The sequence below is a fragment of the Cyprinodon tularosa genome, unplaced genomic scaffold, assembly GCF_016077235.1.
Source record: "Cyprinodon tularosa strain WSP-4 unplaced genomic scaffold, ASM1607723v1 ctg47, whole genome shotgun sequence".
NCBI lineage: Eukaryota > Metazoa > Chordata > Actinopteri > Cyprinodontiformes > Cyprinodontidae > Cyprinodon > Cyprinodon tularosa.
In genome coordinates this window covers 900,054-921,513 of record NW_024039196.1, presented here as the reverse complement: position 1 = coordinate 921,513, position 21,460 = coordinate 900,054, and the positions used below count along the sequence as shown (strand labels likewise).

Below are 21,460 nucleotides of genomic sequence, written 5' to 3'. Positions count from 1 at the left end.
ATTGTGGTCACTATGCCTATTGTGTTGGCATTTGGCAAACAAAAATGTCATCAAACCGTAGACTTTTAAAAAATGATGTTCAACTGTCTCATAGGGCAGACTCTGATTGCATGTAGTAAAGCATTGTTTTAATTAACACCTGCTCTTGGGATATTAGGTCCCAATTCTATTCTTAGCCTGACCTATTTTGTCATTTTAAATTCTCTCTGGCTGCAAATGAGATCCATTGTGACCCAGCAGGATCTAAACGTTGTTTCTGGAGTCCTCTCACTTTGTTGTAAAACATAGAGGCACCCTGTAGTTAGGTATCAGCTGGGCAATTAGAAGTTTTATAAAGGTTTCTGCTGTTGGGCATGTACAATTTCATATTAATAAAGTTCTATAGAGTGCTTGCATTGCCAGCAGTAACTTTGACATTCAGATGAGTTTATTGCTGCATGTTTGTAGTATATCCAAACCTATCCAATGTTCCCTCATTTTTGACATTTTCATAAAATGTTAAATATTTCATATTATCAGCAGCTATAATGCAATAGATATTATGTTGAGACATAAACTCTGTGTCAATAGACTGTGACAGAAAAGTTGGCATGACCATACCTGGCTTCTTCTGCTATTGCGCCAGACTTCAATGTCCCTCCCTACAGTTAATGGCCCCTTAGTCCAGAAATTCACGGCAAATAAAATATTGATCAGTCCAAAGCCAGTTAATAGTTGCAATTCTTTTGAACACATATCGGATATCTCATCAATCCAGCTTTCCCATCAGGTTATTTCTATTTTATTGATATCATAGTACATATGAATACAGTTACAGTAATCAAGTGATTGCATTGCTGATGACATCATTGTGCAGAACACACACAGCAGCTAGTCATGATTAATACATGTGTTAAATCTTTCCCTTTTTTCTGTCATGGCGTCATGGTGAGGCAGGAAGGGGCTTCACTACCGCACTCAGTCTGTCCCGCCCCCCTCACTGAAAATCTAATATTCCACTTTTCTTATTTTTTTCAGCCTATAATTTGTTGGAGGAATTTATTTATTACTCCAAATTAAACAGTAATTTTACTTCAAATAAATTTTATTTAAATGGAAATAAATTACTGTTCCCTAAATTCCTCAAGCAGATGATATGTTGTCAGATGCCAGTGCTTCATACCACCACATGAGGAAGAAACAACAAATCAAGTATAAGCTGATATACTTAAATTTAGAAAGATGGTCATTTGCAAATGGCTAAAAAAGACAGAAGCTCCAAAGTCAGTATCCACACTAGCTAGCAGCACAGGGAGCACCAGAGAGACCTAGAAGCACCTAAAGAGCTTGTTCTGAGGAAGATTCCTGCAGTGAGGAGAGTGAACTGCCTGCCAGCTAGGGTTGTAAATAATAATCGTTTTGTATCGATGCATCGATCCAAAAGCCGACGATCCGATAGATCGTCACGTCCGCAAGATAATCGATTCATGTTTTTTTTTCCTCCGGTCTATTTTTACCCATTCACTCCTGGACGTAATTCTCCTTCCGTGCTGCGGTGGCACTAAAGCTATTTTGCCCTCCTACCTCACTCCTGGTTATACTCTTACAGCAGTGTGATGCAGTGAGCTTGACACAGACATTTTTAAATTATGCTCAATATTGAAGCGTGGTCTGTGCTACACGCTGTGGGTCTAGATACGGCCGAGGCGGCGAGGAAGTGGGGACGAGTTTAGTCCGACGACGAAGGGACATGAGGGCAAAAAGAGCGGAGATCCAGGTGGAAAAAGGGTCCCAGCGTTCTCGTGCACCTCGCTCTTCTAACGGGTCAAACTTCACGAGTTGTTTTCCGCAATTTCGGTCATAAAAAGAAAACAAGCCGGCCTCCTGTCTGCGGCACTGTTTGCGGTCAGCTACAATTTGGGAGAGGAGCAGCAGAGCGTCTCTCAAGGGGGCGGGGACGTCGACACTCTGGAGCCGAGGTATTTCATTGAACTCATTGCACTGAAATAGTGCAGTATTTTTGCAGTATTTTTTGATGCAACTTTTCTTATTTGCTGTTGTTTCTAAAAAAAAAATGCATAATGATATTACAGCTTTCATTGATTTATTTCAAACTTGAAACTTTGTTTAGCCTTTAAGGTGTAAAAAAAAAAAATTATAATAAAAAAAAAATTAACCAATTAATCGATTAATCAAATCGAATCGTGGTGTATTCTTCAGTATCTAAAATAATCTAATCGTTGGGTCAGGAAATCGATACTGAATCGAATCGCCATGATGGATGTGATTTACACCCCTATTGCCAGCCCACTTGAACCCTCATTCTGTGAGCAGGGATGACCATCAGTGGAGAGCTTGCTATCGCAGAAACACTTTGGAGTTGACAAGGCAGTTAGTGTCAGGCAGTTTCCGAAAAAAAAAAAAACAGCATATTAATGATCGTAAACTATAGTTTTTGGCCATTGGTACAAGGGGGAGAGACTGGCTTGTTTAATCGCAACAAGCGGATTTGGCATTTTGTTTTATTGCAGGAACTTTGGAGGGAGAGACACTGTTTTCACAATAACTGGGTATTCCAAAAGGAAGTATGCAAATGATTAAGGGATTTAGCAGAGTAACAGCAAAGAGCACCAAGCATGAAAGAAGAGGAAAAGCGATGTAGCACAGGCATTAAAATTTCAACAAATGTTAGTAAGTGTCAGCAGTTGTTGACATGATGGAATTTTCTATCTCAAACAATCTGCCATTGAGGGGTAAAATGGATTTAGTAGATAGCTGACATAAAGCATGCGGCAGATTTTTTCTCTCACTGCTACTAACACACTAAGTCAAAACCAAGAGCTTGAGGACACTTTCTGGAATATTTTCCAAAAATGAATCTTACACATGACGTGATACTCAAAGTCACATCATTGAACTGAGGAGCACGATCGTAATACAGATCCAAATGGGGCGAATTGTTAAAGATGTCGGAGAGTCGCAATTATGCTCAATGTGGATGTAACTTAAAGTCTGACAGGCAGAGAAATGTATCAATAGTTGTGCATTATGTGGAAAAGAACAACAAAATACAAGCAAGATTGTTATCGATGTAGACAACTGACGGTGATGCCCAGTTACTCAATAATCTTCTGCTTGATTAAGTGTAAAAAGTTCGACTGAATGCAAACAAAATTCTTATTCAGAGTTATGAAAGGGCAAGCGTCAAGTCGGTGTGAGAAAGGGACATACAAAAATATTAAGAATAAGTTTAAGAGAGAAGTGCCTCATATCCATTATTTTATTGAATTTGGTGATTGCGTATGCTACTTTTCAAGAGAGACATTAGGAGTTTTTTCAACATCTTTAATTCCCTTTATACATTTCTGAAAAGCCCACTGCAGCTGTACAGTACAAAAGAGATAACCTTAAAAGGCTGGTAGGAAAGCGATGGACTGGACACCGTTCTGAAGTCAAACACAGCATAGGCGGACTTCCTGAATGCTCCTCCAAAATAACAGAAGCAGGCCAGCAAGACACTACACAATTATGTAGTGAGTGGAAGCTATGGCAAGTGTGAAGTGGACCTTGACCTTGAGTGCATGCCTCTTTTTTTTGGGCATTATTTTCTATATTCTTGGTGAAATGGGCACATGTTTCAGTGAACATAATGGAAAATCCATTGCAGCTTTAGACCAAGTAAGAATTTTCTAGAGGCCAACCAAATAAAACCACTTCTTGATCTAACAAAGGCTGAAGTAGTTGAGTCATAGACCGCCATTACAGCACTATGGAGTACCAGAGGAGCTTGGAGTTGGCAAGGCAGCTTGGTCTCAGGCAGTTTCCGCAGAAACAACAGCAAGATAATGATTGTAAAATATGCTTTTTGACTAATGGTACAAGGAGGCCAGTTTGTATATGCACAACCAGCAGCTGCAGCATTTTTGCTATTATTTTCTCTGTTCTAAGTAAAATGGATGAGCATCTCAGTATTATATCTTCAGCACAGGGGTCATAACATAGGCCAGGACCAGTTCTACAAAGGAAATGGCCCATGTAGGCCCCAGTCTAGAGCCGCCTATGTATTTTTCTTAAATAATCGCACTTTAATAAATAACCTTACAAGGGTTTTTTATTTTATATTGCTCTGTCAAGCTTAACTTTTAGATTTTTTTTTCATTTTATATATAGTCTTGTGTGTGTAAGTCCTTTTTTATCTTATCTAATCCCATTCGAGACTACAATCTCTTCGTCCATTATCTACCAGGGTAACAGCGTCAGAGCAAATTACTTAAAAAAGCTCAACTAATGAAGAAGGCCGCCTCTGCTCTTGGAACTCCTCTAGAATTTCTGGAGAGTATTTCACACAACAGAAGTCTTCATAAAGTGAAGAAGATCATAGAAAACAGTAAGCACCCTCTTTAGAGATTTTTGTTTTTTTATATTAAAGTGTAACAAAGACAGAACGATACAGAACATCCTCTCTGCCTACTTCTTTTTCACATCTATAACTCAATAAAAAAAATAATTTAAAAAAACATATGGGTTACTGCAACATTTAATTTACCTTTGGAATTATTACAGTATTTTTGATTTAAATTGTATTGAATTAAATAAGATGGATCTTGAAAGTCTCATTAACACCAGTATTTGATGTATTTTGGAAGCAGGTGTAATGCCTATTCCCAATGCTATTCCACCTAAATACACATAATAAATAGACTAATTTGTTTTCAATCCTTTGTGTAAATGGTCAATATCTTGTGTGATTTTTTCGTCAATACTATCATTAGAAATATTGATGTTTTCCCTGCTGTTCTTGACAGACCCACATTATTTTCAAGGAAAATGTGTGCAAAAGTGGGCTGACAGACAAATCGTAATGTAAGGACCTTTTTCCAGATAAGGCTTTGTATTTGACAGCTTTACACGGCTGAGGGTCTCAGAGGGCTGGAGTTTGTCCAAAATGCCATTCAGCTCATGGAGGATTACACTCTGGTGATGCAAACAGCACACGGAAAGGCCAAATCCAACCGACAGGGTCAATACAAGAACTGCCTGGCTGTGAAGAAGCTTTATTTTTAAATCCCCTTAACAATAAGACACAACAAATTTTCACCCAATATCTTCATATTTAATTTTTGTATCTGTTGCAAGCTGATGAACCAAACCCAAATTTTTTTTGTGAAACTCAGCAGGGGTACCTACAGCTGTTAGTGAATTTATAATTCCAGAGCAGTGCCTGCCTAGCATCTGTCTTTTTGAAGCTCACTTTGTGTGTGTGTGTGTGTGTGTGTGTGTGTTTGTGTGTGTGGGTGTGTGTATGATCATGCTTTTAATACCTTGTGGAGACAATTTCAGAGGAATATGCTACATTTAGGGGGGACTTATAGGTACTTGTGGGGACCAACAACTGTTCCCCATGAGGAAATGTTCTCTTCTTGGGGTTAGTTTTAGGACTAAGGTATGAACTGAGTTTAGGTTAGGTTTAGGGTTAGCCATGTGTTGGTAATGTTTAGGGTTGTCACGATACTAAACTTTTCAACTTGATACCGATACTAAGGAAAATATTCGATACTCGATACCATTTTTCCACACGGATAAAAACAAAGACTCCAAAATTCTACAGAAATATTTGCATTAATAAATAAAATACAATAAACAATAAGAACAATATTTTGAAGTTGTATGCTGTGCACAATATTAAGCATATAATATTTAGCTTGATAAAAAACTTATAAAATTAAAATTAAGTGTTTCTTCCTTGGCTATGCTTTGCACACATAACAATGACACTAGCAAAACCTGTTAAGAAACAAAAATTATTCTCAGCAGCTGCACCTGTTACAAAAAAAAGTCTGAAACTGAAAAGTGCACAGAATTATTCAATCACACAGTGTTCAGAAAGTGCATTTTCCTCTATTCTGCACTTTAGATAAATGACTGTTAAGGTGCCACTGGTGGTAGCACTGTATCGATACTTTAAAAAACGAGTATTGTATCCGGATACAAGGTTTCAGTATCGATACTTTTTTGATTATCGATACTTTTGACAACCCTAGTAGAAACGAGTTGGAAATGAATGGAAGTCAATTGGAAAGTCTCCTAAAGGATAGTGTGAAAAAACATGTATGTATATTGGTACTTGTTTGTTATAAACCTTGTTTTACCCCTTGTATGTATAAATTTTACCCATTTATAATAATTTTTAGTATATATACCCACCCTCTGAGGACAAACAGGCCTTATCGAGACCGAGAGCTGGTCCTGATGTGGCAGACCGCCTGCCAACGGTAAAGAGTATGTTTAGAGATACAGTATGGTGTGAGTTACTGTAGATTTAGGTAAAGGTTAGGGTTAGGGATATAATGATGACATTTACGGTGAGGGTAAATGTCGGGATTATGCATAAACAGACTAATTAAAATGAATGTATGTCAATGTAGAGTGTTGATATAGATAGACATACAGTGGGTGCTGGACTGTTAACTCTCACCCATTGGGTGTGAGACTCCCGCATCTCAGTGTCTTCACACACTCTCACTCCATATTGCAATTTTCCACACTAAGAAATGGCGTACATTAAAGCTCAACTCCATTCCACTTATTTGTGTTATAAAAAATGTATAATTAAAAAAAAATATATAGTGATAAAAATCCAGTCCGCGTTGTCAACACAACCTTAGTGCTAACAAACAAGGACATCCCAGGTTTATAACCTGTCCATATTTTTGCACCAGCCCACCTATTCACTGTGGCGAGAGCAGCGGTGCTGAAAGACCTACGCCAGATATTAAAAAATACCGGGATTTCTGAGCAGCTATTAGGAGGTACGTCATTTGAACTTTTATCTTATCTTTATGTTATCTGGACTAAGATAATTCACTTTGTAAATTTATAAAGATTTTAACCAATCTAGTACTTGAGTAAATATGAATAAAATATACTGCAGCTAGCTTAAATTATCAATGGAGTATAAGTGTAGCATCACATCTAATTGACATCAAATGCTTTGTTTTCTCTTTAACTAGTGCTTTTTTAGTGAGCTTTACTCCTTGTTTGCTATAGTTTTGCCACCTGATTTAGTACCAGTTTTAGTCCATGTTTTATTCACAAGTTAATTATTGCTCAGTCTGGTTGAATAATCTACCGTTGGAATTTAGTACTAATTAAACCAACATAAATATTAAAATGGTTAAACCTTTCAGGTTTGACTCACAAACCCTTAGGAGGTCAACAAAAAAGAAAAATAACCATTTATTTTATTTTACAAAAGTTCAGCCACAAAAGAAAAGACCTACCAGATAAGACACAGAGAGGATGTGCAGAACAACTCAGTTATCCAGGATAGATAGAAGAGGAACCAGGAGGAGAACACAGACCAGAAAGGATAATGAGGAGGAACCATGGGGATGTTCTTATTTTGTTTTGTTACTTATCTTATTCATGTATCCTTATTTTGGTCCACTGAATATGTTTAAAAACCTTATTTCCATCATACCTTCCAAAATTAAGCATTCAGAGAAGTTCTGTCTTTTGAAACACTTAATCGGATTAATCTTGATTAATCAATTATTGAAATATTTGTCAACTAATTTAATTATTATTAATCAATGGTTAACTTGAATATAGAGACTCTAAAACATTTCTTTAGCTGACAGAGCAAGCCACCTTTGGTAGCAATTATACCAAAATTGTAAAACAAATAGGTAAACATTTTGTATTTAAAATTAAAAAAAACTTTTTTATCTATCATTTTGCTCTACTGATAACTCCTCAAATTGAAAATTTTAGCTTCATCTGGTTTAATTTCATAAAAAAATCTTCTTTAGGAACCTTTGGCTGTCGGATTATCAATTGATTATTCGAAAGAATAATCGACGGGTTAAACTATCTGCAAAATAGTCGTTAGCAGCAGCCATAGAATCTACAGCCTCCTAGTAGGTCTGAATTGTTTAGCTGTCTCGTCAATTGTAAGAAAAACTTAAAAGATTTAAAATGTTTAAATTCTTAGCCTATTACCACATATTCATACACAGTGTAGTTTTCATTGCAGTGGTTCCTGTATTAGTGCCAGTAATCCAGTAATAACTTATTACTTGCCAATCGTTTATTTTACTTATTAATTATATATATTAATTAATTATATAGACTAATTAATAAACAAAGTTGTGAAATTGTTGGTTTACAGTATATTTAAGATGCAAGTATTTTTAATAGGGCCCATTCTTCTTTACTTCAGTTCTCTAAAAATCGCCAGAATATAGAAAATAATGTATGTTTTGTGAAATATGTTCCACATAGTGTAACTACAGATAACTTATTGTTACTCAGTCAAATTTACTGTGCTATAAAAATTCCACATTTAGACACTTTTTTCAGTTAGGTCCTCTGAAAATCTACAAACTGTCCTATCCTCATAGCCTTGAAATCTAACTATGACAAAAGTTGCCTGTCCAAACTATTTCAAAAATCTCACTCCAAGGTTTCGTGAAAAGTTGGCAGCCCTATGGGTCTATGTATGTTTGTGTGTAATACAGCAAAGACCCATATCCAAACAGGACTGCTCTGAGACTAAGTCAGCTAAGATGGATTAAAATGGGTTGTGCAGAGCAGGCTACCATGTTAAATAAGGTCAAGGGTCACAGACCATATGAACTCTCAAAACAGTTGAAAAAAGAGGTGTTTCCATGGGAAAGCAGTTTCCTTGGAAAGAGTTTCCATTATGCTCTCCAGATAATGATTGCCTATATAATAATAATAATAAAGGCTCTGTTTACATAAGAAGGTGTCCATGCATTTACCAAACTTTGCATTTTATCTCTTACCTTTAATATATAAATCATATGTCATGCAGGCAGAACCAACATATTTTTCTCATCTACTTCACATAAACAATAATTGGGAAGATAAATTATGTTTTTACCGTTATGTTCTTGCATTCTTTTCATAAACTTTAATTAGATATGTTGATGCTTGCTGTGAAATCATCAAAAAATCATTATGCTTATAAACAAACAGAACTGAAATGTCTGCAATAATCAAATAAGAATGTAATACTACACTTGAGAAATTTAGAATAGAAGCTCAAGAGGAAAGTATCCGGATGTATAAACAAATCAAACAGCTGGAGTATAATTTGGGTTAATCGGGCAAAATATGATCACATAGGCACATAAAAAAATGGTACAAATTAAGTTATGTGACACTACAACTGTTTGCCTGAGGCAAGCAGAGAACCGTGACATTTGTTGAGCGCAAAAAAAGACCTCAAAGCTGAAATACTTAATAGCTCTGAATCGCACTGCAACACACTGTGATCATGTAATATGGATAAGAGATGGGTTTCTTTCAAATGCATCACTTTTCTATTCCAGGCAAATAAAGTTTCATGCAAATCCTTAATACACTTAAAACTTTTATTGCAATTCGTTAAGTTAGAAACACAAATTTTAATATTTTAAGTTGCTTAAGTTTGATTAGGAAGCACAAACAAGTGCAATTATAAATCAAAAGGAAAATCTTTTTAAACAATGAACATTCATTTAGATATTATTGTCATGTTAAAACGTTCTTACCATTAAAAGTATTATCACAATATAGAATGAATGCGCCGATACATCTGCAAACCACACTTTACTTCAGTTGCAGGTGCAAGTGAAAAATTCTATTCTACAGTGAAGTTTTCTCATTATTTCCTCCAAAGTAGCTCAAATTTGGAAGTTGGGCATCCGTGAATATCTGTTTTCCACCTTTTATTTTGTAAGTCATGAATATTCTAAAGATTAAAAAATGTCAAATTCATTTTCCCATAAATCCAGACCAGCTTCTATTTATATACTACCTAAGAAGCATGGCATAATGCAGTCACACAAATGTTAAGGTTTTATATTCAATCACTGCTAAATAACCTAATTTTACATTTTACAGTAAAATTGTGGTGTAAAAAAATATACTCTAAAATTTTAACTTATAACAATAAAAAAAATACAGGAAGCCAGTGTTCAAAACAAATAACTCACTTTGAAGTATATAGCTACTTGAACAAATAAATTACAAACATTAAATTTGGAAATTATATTTTTAATATAATCGGGACATAACTGGAGTAAAATTTTCAGCATAATATTATGAATTATATTTCCTAACATTGAAATTCTGAAATATATATTTCATACATTATGTAATACATATATAAAATATATAACATAATAATGAAAAGAAAACAATTTTTAAATTGACAATTTATTTCAAGGATATTAATTATTGTTAAAGAGTAAGCTTTTATTTCGTAATGATGTTTTTCCCCCATGATTCCCTACTGTTGTGTCTGACCCTTTGCTTAACACACAACCCTGCTAGACTTTCAAATTAAGACTCCAGGGACTTTACAAAATAATAGCTTCTACATTATACACATACATTAATTGATCCAAATCGCTCAACATTATAAGCCAAACTCCACCATTTTGTTTATATTAGACTCTAGCGACCTTTTCAAAGCACAACTCACTGCAAATTTTTAAGTTATAGTCTCCCACTTATACTCCAATAAAGCATCTATTCACCTAATAACAGGCAAAACCAGTGATTTGGAAATTGATTCTATATCACTGCTGCTAACAGCTATAACACCTGAATGCACATTTCTAAATAAAGCGCTTCCATTTCCTCTGTAATAAAGCTTATCTAATAAGAAGGAAAAAGAGATTCAACAACTGTAAATGGATTCCATATCTCTTCAGAGGCTATCCATATGCTAAAGACACAGCCATGTTAGACCTTCAAAATAAGACTACTGGTCCTCTAAAAAATACCAGCCTATATAAATATATATACTCAGCAATTTAATGCACTATAGGGATCTTTATCATTTACTCAGCCGCGACTAGGTCTGGCAATGCCAGTCACCAGTAGGTGTGGCGACGCCAACCGCAACTAGCTGTTGCGACATCAATTGCCCACTAAGTGTGGCGACACTAGCCGCCAACAGGTGTTGTGAAGCCAGTCCCTAGGAGGTGAGGTCATGCAAGTCGCCATCAACCATGAACAAGCAATTTGACACCTGGTATGGTGATATGTTGATATATGCATGTAAGGTGAACCCAACTAACTCCATTAAGTCGTTGGTGCCAGTACAAATATAGGTAGGTAATATAATTCACAATAATGAGCCTATAATTTCATTTTTTGCAATATAATTAATGTATTAATGGTACATTTGCTATCATATTCTATTGTTAATTTATTTTCAATATTGCACAGTAGAATAGCTTAAACTCTTTCCCCACTGGCCGAAAAACCCATCTAAAACCTGGGAGCAATCGGCTTTTAGTGGCAGTGGGAACAGCTCACTGATGCGTGTCTACCTGGGTCAAAATTCGGTAAGTATATTAGCCAGTTTCACACTACTATTTAGCGTTGATCCGTTGCTGCTTATTATGACGCGCTGAGCAGCTAACTTTGTGCCCGTTGATCGCGTGTAAACGTGATTACAAAAATCTCCTTGTAGTACAAAAGTTGTTCCAGCCAGATGAACCATTTGTGAAGAAAATAATTTATTCCACGATGCATGGCAACAGGGAAAACAATGACTCTGCCATAGCTGTCAAAAACATGTATGCCCTTCAACAGCCGTCAAGTACCTGTCACCTCTTGGTTTATATACTGAAGCCGACAGGCCCATCTAGTGATCACAAAAAAAAGAAACAAAAATACACATAATTGGCTCCAATAGTAAGCAAACCACCTGTCGCCTCAGCTCTGATCAGCAACGTACGGACACCAACACACCGCGTCAGTTGCTTCTGATCTAACAAGCCGAAACAACTTGGTTTACATTTGGTAATCATGGCACAGCACTGAAAAGAGGGATTCGGATGGATAAAAGACAGAAACAATAAACAGTACTGACTACACTGTAGTTATTTATTTCTGTTGCACTGTTGACATCCTATCCATCCATCCATCTATTTTCCTTCGCGCTTATCCCTGCTGGGGTCGCTAAGGGTGCTGGTGCCTTTCTCCAGCTGTCAATGGGAGAGAGGCCAGTCTATGAGGTGCCCCCAGGGACATAAATCAGAATTAACTTGCATATACACATATTAAATTACACTCTTGCATATAATATACTGAAAACCTCACACAAACACTAGTAAAAAGCTCTCACATAAACTAGTGAAAACATTGTCCTCTTATATAATCTACTCAAAAGCTCTCATACAAAGTAGTGAGAACTGTTCATATAAACTGGTGAAAAGCTTTACCTTTCATACACACTACTAGAAAGCTTTCATATACACTATTAAAAAGCTCTCATATACACTACTACAACGCTCTCATATACACTATTAGAAAGCTCTCATATACACTATTAGAACGCTCTCATATACACTATTAGAACGCTCTCATAAACACTATTAGAACGCTCTCATATACACTATTAGAACGCTCTCATTAACACTATTAGAACGCTCTCATATACACTATTAGAAAGCTCTCATATACACTATTAGAACGCTCTCATATACACTATTAGAAAGCTCTCATATACACTATTAGAACGCTCTCATATACACTATTAGAACGCTCTCATAAACACTATTAGAACGCTCTCATATACACTATTAGAACGCTCTCATTAACACTATTAGAACGCTCTCATATACACTATTAGAAAGCTCTCATATACACTATTAGAACACTCTCATAAACACTATTAGAACGCTCTCATATACACTATTAGAACGCTCTCATTAACACTATTAGAACGCTCTCATATACACTATTAGAACGCTCTCATAAACACTATTAGAACGCTCTCATAAACACTATTAGAACGCTCTCATAAACACTATTAGAACGCTCTCATAAACACTATTAGAACGCTCTCATAAACACTATTAGAACGCTCTCATATACACTATTAGAATGCTCTCATATACACTATTAGAACGCTCTCATATACACTATTAGAAAGCTCTCATAAACACTATTAGAACGCTCTCATATACACTATTAGAAAGCTCTCATATACACTACTAGAACGCTCTCATAAACACTATTAGAACGCTCTCATAAACACTATTAGAACGCTCTCATATACACTATTAGAACGCTCTCATACACGCTACTAGAAAGCTTTCATACACACTATTAGAAAGCTAAAATATATGGTCCCCCTCCTTTAATTTAGGCAAACATTGCTCAAATATCACCGAATCCAGATGGTTTGTTGTTGATGAAGAGAGGAATAAACACAGTTTAAGATTTGCAGCTAAATTAATTTGTTTCTATATTATGGAACTGCTATCAGGCACTTCCCATCATCTTATATCAGTAATAAAAAATTATAAATACAAATTTGGTATTTGGTGACTTGACTTTTATTTCTGTCAGGCTGAAGTGAAAAAACTTGGAAAGAGACTGATTCTCTTGGCGTTTAAAATAACAACACAAAACAGCATAAGAAAACCGCATTTATTTTTTTTATTTTACAATTTTGTAAACAACAGCGGCTGATTAAACTAAATTTCTCACCTTGTATAATTTTACGACTTTTTATTTAACCAAGAAATGATCCGAAAGGCCTGGGAAATGATCAGATCCGCTTATGTGGCTTCAACGCGCGGCGCGCTCCCGACACAGGTGGAACAGATTTTCACATGGGAACAGAATTTCGCACAACACCGGAAAAGGATCTCTGTTGAAGCAAAAACATAAAAAATAAAGTCGAGTAATGCCCATGCTTCTGTGAGTTGTTTAGCGGATAGCTGAGCATGAATCAATAATTTTATTTGATACAATTTCGGCCGGAGATAGCACAAAATGTACGGAGCTAGCCAGAATGACATCCGTTTAAAACAACTTCCGGTGTAATGACGGTCCTTCCTGTTTCACTGAAACGCCTTCCGTTTCAACTGAAACACCTTCCGTTTCAACTGAAATCCGCTAATAGCTTTTCAGTAGTGTGTATGAGAGCTTTCTAGTAGCGTGTATGAGAGCGTTCTAATAGTGTATATGAGAGCGTTCTAATAGTGTTTATGAGAGCGTTCTAGTAGTGTATATGAGAGCTTTCTAATAGTGTATATGAGAGCGTTCTAATAGTGTATATGAGAGCGTTCTAATAGTGTTTATGAGAGCGTTCTAATAGTGTTTATGAGAGCGTTCTAGTAGTGTATATGAGAGCTTTCTAATAGTGTATATGAGAGCGTTCTAATAGTGTTTATGAGAGCGTTCTAATAGTGTTTATGAGAGCGTTCTAATAGTGTATATGAGAGCATTCTAATAGTGTATATGAGAGCGTTCTAATAGTGTTTATGAGAGCGTTCTAATAGTGTTTATGAGAGCGTTCTAATAGTGTATATGAGAGCGTTCTAATAGTGTATATGAGAGCGTTCTAATAGTGTATATGAGAGCTTTCTAATAGTGTTTATGAGAGCGTTCTAATAGTGTTTATGAGAGCGTTCTAGTAGTGTATATGAGAGCTTTCTAATAGTGTATATGAGAGCGTTCTAATAGTGTTTATGAGAGCGTTCTAATAGTGTTTATGAGAGCGTTCTAATAGTGTATATGAGAGCATTCTAATGGTGTATATGAGAGCGTTCTAATAGTGTTTATGAGAGCGTTCTAATAGTTTATATGAGAGCGTTCTAATAGTGTATATGAGAGCGTTCTAATAGTGTATATGAGAGCTTTCTAATAGTGTTTATGAGAGCTTTCTAATAGTGTATATGAGAGCTTTCTAATAGTGTATATGAGAGCTTTCTAATAGTGTTTATGAGAGCGTTCTAATAGTGTATATGAGAGCTTTCTAATAGTGTATATGAGAGCGTTCTAATAGTGTATATGAGAGCTTTCTAATAGTGTTTATGAGAGCGTTCTAATAGTGTATATGAGAGCTTTCTATTAGTGTTTATGAGAGCGTTCTAATAGTGTATATGAGAGCTTTCTAATAGTGTATATGAGAGCGTTCTAGTAGTGTATATGAGAGCTTTTTAATAGTGTATATGAAAGCTTTCTAGTAGTGTGTATGAAAGGTAAAGCTTTTCACCAGTTTATATGAACAGTTCTCACTACTTTGTATGAGAGCTTTTGAGTAGATTATATAAGAGGTCAATGTTTTCACTAGTTTATGTGAGAGCTTTTTACTAGTGTTTGTGTGAGGTTTTCAGTATATTATATGGAAGAGTGTAATTTAATATGTGTATATGCAAGTTAATTCTGATTTATGTCCCTGGGGGCACCTCATACCAGTCTATCGCAGGTCAACACAAACACAAACAGGGCAAACAACCATTATTGCACACAGTCACACCTAAGGAGAATTTAGAGAAGCCAACTAACCCAACGGTCATGTTTTTGGATTGTGGGAGGGAGCCAAAGTACCCGGAGAGAACCCATCCATGCACAGGGAGAACATGCCCGCAGAAAGACTCGAACCCAGAACGCAGAATCGAACCCGGGATATTCTTGCTGCAAGGAAGCACTGCTACCCACTGCACAGCCCTGTGCAGCATTAAAATGTAAAAATACTCGGAAAATTTGAAATTCTTTTAGCAAGTTATTGTATGGAGCTGTAAAATATAAAAACTCTAAATAGATCTTTACTCTTCAACTACAGTTCCTTCTCATCATTGCACACTTATGTAAACATGTAGCTAGAGCCCATGTTGATAAAAGCCACAAAAACAACCCAAAGCATCTTTGCTTGGGCTTACAGGCTGTGCTGAATAAAATAAAGCCAGCCTCAGACTCAAAGATCACGTTTTTGGAGCAATATAAAAGTGTTAACAATTCCTAAAGCTGTATCAACAGCTTCATTGGTCTAAGCATTGGTACAAAAGTTCCATTAAATGACAGTGTCGGTGCGCCTACAAATCCCATTTGCTGATTGTGTTTACAAACATGCAAATAAGAAAACTCACTTGATATTTTTTACTTTTTTTGCCTCTGTAATGTACACATACAGAGGCAAAAAAGTAATCCGGGGTTTTAACATTTTGCTTATATTTGATATTTTGTAGCGAGTACAGGACTGCTTATAGTCCTCTGGGTGACCTTCAGTAAGTCAAGTTACCTAAAGCTTTTAAGAGCTTCCATTTTTTTCGTCAGGGCAGTGGTCCATGAAGAAGTTATCATCTGTGATTGTTAATTTGGCCTGTAATATGTGTAACATCAATGCATTGCTGCGGTTATCTGTACTGACAACGGTGCATTTTACATAATCAGCTTAAAAGTTCCTCATCCGTGTGCAAATGATAGATAAATTAAACAGATATGCTATATTCCATATACATATTGTTTATCCTTGCTTTTTATAGCTTAAAGTTAGACTTGTTCCCTTTTAGTTACATCATATGACAATGTATACCTCTGCTGCTATTTTTTTTTCATTCAATTTATTTTATTTCAAACAGAATTGATTTTAGAATACATACATCTAAGTCAATACATTTTAAATGAAAAGAACCACAGAGAATTAACAATCTTATTCTTAATTTCCCAACTCTAATTCAGTTCTGTTAATCAATATCTTTAGGGCATTTACGTCAGTCTTTTCTCAGTTATTTTTGTTTGCTGTAATTGCCTTTTTTGATATTTTTAGTATTTTCAAATATTCATTATGTAATAGGATCACAAAATATATTACAATAAATTTTTTGAGCCCTTGCAAACACCAACATTTTATGGAATGACTGTATTATTAAGTGTTAAACAACATTAATTCTCTGATCGTTCAAAAAAAGAGATACTTTTCATTACTACATTCTAAGTGGTTGTGGGCTAAAGAGTCTTCCAATCAGTTTTCATAAAACAGCCCATATAAAAATACTACCAAAATTACAATAGTTATCAACACAAAGACACATATGATACCATTATATTATATATCTCTTTTGGAAGACTAAACTTTTGGTCTGAACTTTAAAAGTATAAGTTTGTGTGTGTTTCTGTGTACCTTCACACAAGATGCAAAATGCGTTGTGTTTGCGATTTAGCAGAAAGCGTGTGCAAATCATTCTCTTTGTCTGCGCCTTCATCATATTTGATTGGACCAAACCATGTCAATTCATGGGTCAAGGATATGCAAATGTTGATATTTATCATGTGCAAAGCAATGTTCCAAATCAGAAACTCAACTTGAGTGGTTTTTGTGTCTCCTTTAGTACTTCTGAAAGTAAGGTGCAAACTAACATCCTAAAATATCTCTGGTCATTTTGGCCATAAAGGAGGCAATGGTATCATACCACACAATGGAGAGATATTCTGTCAACATGCAAAAATAACAATAGTAGAATAAAATTAAAAAGGATTCAACAACTATGCAGGCGGGTAAAAATAATGCAGCAAGACAGATGACAGTCTTTAGTGAAAGACTTGAATATTTTGTAGGAATTAAATGAAAAGCAATAGACTGGCTTAAATCTTATCAATCTGATCGATTTCAGTTTGTTCACGGTAATGACAAATCATCCTCATGATCAAGGGTTACCTGTGGAGTACCAGAGGAGTCAGTGCAAGGAGCAATTCTCTTCACTATATACTGTACATACACACACACATATATATATATATATATATATATATATATATATATATATATATATATATATATATATATATATATATATATATATATATATATATATATATATAATATATAATATATATATATATATATATGTGCTCCCAATCGGTAGCATTATTAGACAGCATGGGATTTATTTCCACTGTTAAGCCGATGATACTCAGCTATATCTGTCTTTAAATCCGGATGAGGCTAGCCCATTACATAGATTACATTAACTTTCTGCTACTGAATGCAGACAAAACAGAAGTTATAGTCTTTGGACCAGAGTCTTTGAAAAAGATCTTATTAGTCACTAATTTTATTTGGATGGGATTAAATTGATCTCAAATAATAAAGTAAAAAATCTTTGTGTTTTTTTTTTTGTTGTTTTTTTTTATCAGGACCTGTAATTTAAATTCCATATCAAAGACATTTCTAGAATTTCCTTCTTTCATCTGTGGAATATTGAAAAAATAGAAATATCCTGTCCAGGGTTGATGCTGAGAAACTAGTCAATGCATTTGTGACTTCAAAGTTGGACTATTTTAATTCTTTACTATCAGGAAGCCCACAAACTGTAGTTCAAAGACTTCAGCTGATCCAAAAAGCTGCAGCCAGAGTTCTGATGAAAATTAAAAAGAGAGATCATATCTCTCCTATCATAGCTTCTCTTCATTTGCTTCCTGTTAAAACAAGAATAGAATTTAAAATCCTCCTTCAAACATATAAAGCCTTAAATAGCCAAGCTCCATCTTATATCAGAGATTTGATTGTTCCTTATGTTTCTAGCAGTCAATACTTCACTCTCAATCTGCAGATTTACTAGTGGTTCCTACAATTTCTAAAAGTAGAATGGGAGGCAGATCTTTCAGTCATTAGGCTCCTCTCCTTTGGAACCAACTTCCAACTAAAATTATTTTTATCCTTATTATGTCCAACTACATGGCTTTGAACCTCGTCTTTCTTTTATGACCACTCTCAACAGTTTGTAGAACATGCAGCTATAGTAGCTCATTTTAATGGGGCAGAACCAAACCAGTTCAAACATCTCAATATTTGCATCTTAAAGCATGTACTAAGAAAAGAAACTGTGCATGCAGTTTAGTGCCCTTTATCTGGAATATTGAATATCAGTCCTTTTCTACCTAAAGCTGTTTCAGTTAAAAAAAGAAAGTATAATCACTACATTTTGACCGGTGAAAACTATGTAATAATTTACATTATTTAAACCTTTTCAAACCCATGGCTAGATTGAATTATAAGTAAGTCCAAGGCTTTCATTTTTAGACCGTTAAAAGATAAATGTCCCCCTATTGCCTTATATTGAAGTTTTGTCTAATGTTTTTGTTATCTGTTTGAGGGAAGTTAACAAAAGGATGAATAAAAACAGAGGACTTCTGTCATGATAATAACGGCTTAAAATGTAAAAATCCATTGAAAACACTGGACTAAAATTTTATATAACAATATAAAGGTTTTAAAACTAATTTATTTTAGTATTAAGGAATACAAACTGCAAGGTTTAAATGTTATGTAAGCCTTTAAAGCAGTAGTTTACCCACTAGTGTTCTCTTCTGTTGCTTTCAAAATACAAAGAGTCACATAAAGATTAGTGTTGCGCCGATGCCATTTTTTGGCCCCGATACCGATACGCGATACCTGCCTGTGCCATTGTCTACAAATCTTCAGTTACTTGTTTAAACAATAAGCCTATACTATTACATATACCCCATGATTACTTTGTTCTTTGAAAAACACTCAGACAGAAGGACAGATAGATAATGTCTGTAAAGGTTTATTAATACCCAGTGAACCTTAAAAGTATTGTGGAGGATTTCTTTAAAAGACCTGCCCTCTCCACTTCTTTGGAGAAAATCTCATGTTCACATATATGTAATTCAATCTCAGTATCCGTTCTGTCATGGTCTCTTGGGTTTGTTAGAAAGCATCACTAAAATCAAAGAACCTTGGTAAAAAGTAGTGAAGATACTTAAAGCAGAGTTAGGTCTAAACATCCTACAGAAAACTGTTCACTCCATTGTCCAAAAATTAAAAACTATCTGGACAAATATTTGATCACCTTACAAAGAAAACTGTAGGAGTGAGACATATCTGCAAATCTTCCAAGCTATGCGTGTCAACCAAGAGGCCAGCCAAAAAAAATAGAGGTCCACTGTACCTTTAGGGAAAATTAACACTACGCATCAACCTGCATTCAACAGCCCTATACAGTACGACGTAAAGTAGGGGTGGCAGAATCATACTGAAGATATATTTTTCTTTAGCAGGAAAAGGCCAGCTGTGAGAGTTGAAGGGTAGAAGGATGGGGCTAAATACAGTATAACACCCTTAATAAAAAATATATGCTGTAAAAGAGTTGGCACTGAGGAGGGATTTCAGCATGGTAACATCCTAATGTGAACAAATGAGGCAGTCAGATCTCTGAAAATGTATGTCCCTAGACATTCTCTATCTAGTCCCGCTGATCTTAAATCATTTCAAAAGAATGAATTAGTAGCATCAATGTCTAAATGTGCAAAAATTGTTGAGACAAAGCTTTAGAGACTTTTAACTGTATTGACTGCAAAAGGTGGTTCTAGAAAGTATTGATTTGAATTGTATAAACAGAATCAAAAACCCATTTTCCTGTTGTCAGTTGTAAAATTGTCGGTTGTGAGTTTTCTTAATAAGCAGGCATAATATAAATCTCTTTTTAAAGTAAAATTAATCCATACTTTGTTCTCCTCAGTAAAAATGAAACACACTGAATTTGTAGCAGCAACACTCTACAACGAGATAAATAGGCGATCAAGAGCAATGAGTAGCAACTTTTACAAGACACTCTAAGAGATTAAGGTTTGGGAATTGAATTGGGGAAAAGCAGCTGTTCCAGACACAGCAGATGTAGTCTAATGGGTCATTGTTAAAGGTGCTTTACATTTGAACAGCAAGGATTTAACAAAGTGCCAGTCTAAAATGAAATCAGGACTTTTAACAACATCCATCATCATTTAAATTTCAAATTTTTAAATATATAAATCAATTATCACAATATAAATTAAGTCTCACGTTTATTATACCAAAGAAATAAAATAAAGATAAAAAAAAATTCTGCTGTTTCTGAAATGCCTTACTGGTTGTGTTGTACTTCACTCCGTTGATATAAGCAGGGCACGGTCTCTCCACAATCCTGCCAGTGCCACTGCGCGGCCAGCAGGTTCCAATCTCATCCGTGGTGGAATTACAATATAAACCTTGGGGGTATGCAATATATAGGAATAAAGAAATAAAAAAAAAAGCTGTAACAAACAACAGTAATTAAAAAAAAAATCTGAACAAACAAAAAAATGCAATCTTACCATCAGCGCTCATCAGCGCCAATGAAGCGTTCTCATAAAAAGTGTCTTGAAAATGTTCTATCAAACTACAGTTCAGCTCTGCGAGCTCTCCCAGTATGATGTCATAAATAGTAGCATCCATCGTAAAAGCCGTCTGCTTTTCAGTAATCTGACAGAAGCGGTTTGAAGTTGGAGCAGAGATGCGCGCACTGAGCGCAGTGGCGTTCACGGCCATATGAGCGAAAATGACAAGAGGAGCGAGTCCCTGGCCAATCGGAGGCGCGCTCCCCCGCCCCACATATCCATTCACGGAGGAAGGAGAGACAGAGCAGCAGTTCATTCGTGCAGCTGAAATTTCACACCTGCAGAGCAAGTGTCTGGATTATTTTGCATTGTGTTGACAAAATCAGAAACATAAAAAGAGCAAAGTAACTATTAATGTTGACTGAAATCCAACATCTTTCAATATTTGCTGTATATGGATTTATACCATTTATATATTTACTCCTAAATCTTTATCCATTTCGTCAAATTACATAACAAACTCCCCTCCGAGACTAACTCCCCTTAAATATTTTTTTCTAAATAGGTC

General features: G+C 35.4%; 1 protein-coding gene across 1 annotated transcript in view; it reads right to left on the bottom strand.

The window, feature by feature from the left end:
• Nucleotides 1-21,107, bottom strand: part of LOC119794156 (corticotropin-releasing factor receptor 2) — an 82,414-nt gene extending 61,307 nt beyond the window's left edge. Inside the window, exons 1-2 of the mRNA XM_038301553.1 lie at nucleotides 20,890-21,107; nucleotides 20,665-20,784 (exon numbers count right to left, since the gene is read on the bottom strand). Coding sequence (XP_038157481.1) covers nucleotides 20,665-20,784; nucleotides 20,890-21,103 — 334 coding nt within the window. The 5' untranslated portion in view covers nucleotides 21,104-21,107. The remainder of the gene's footprint in view (nucleotides 1-20,664; nucleotides 20,785-20,889) is intronic.
• Nucleotides 21,108-21,460: the final 353 nt, after the last annotated feature.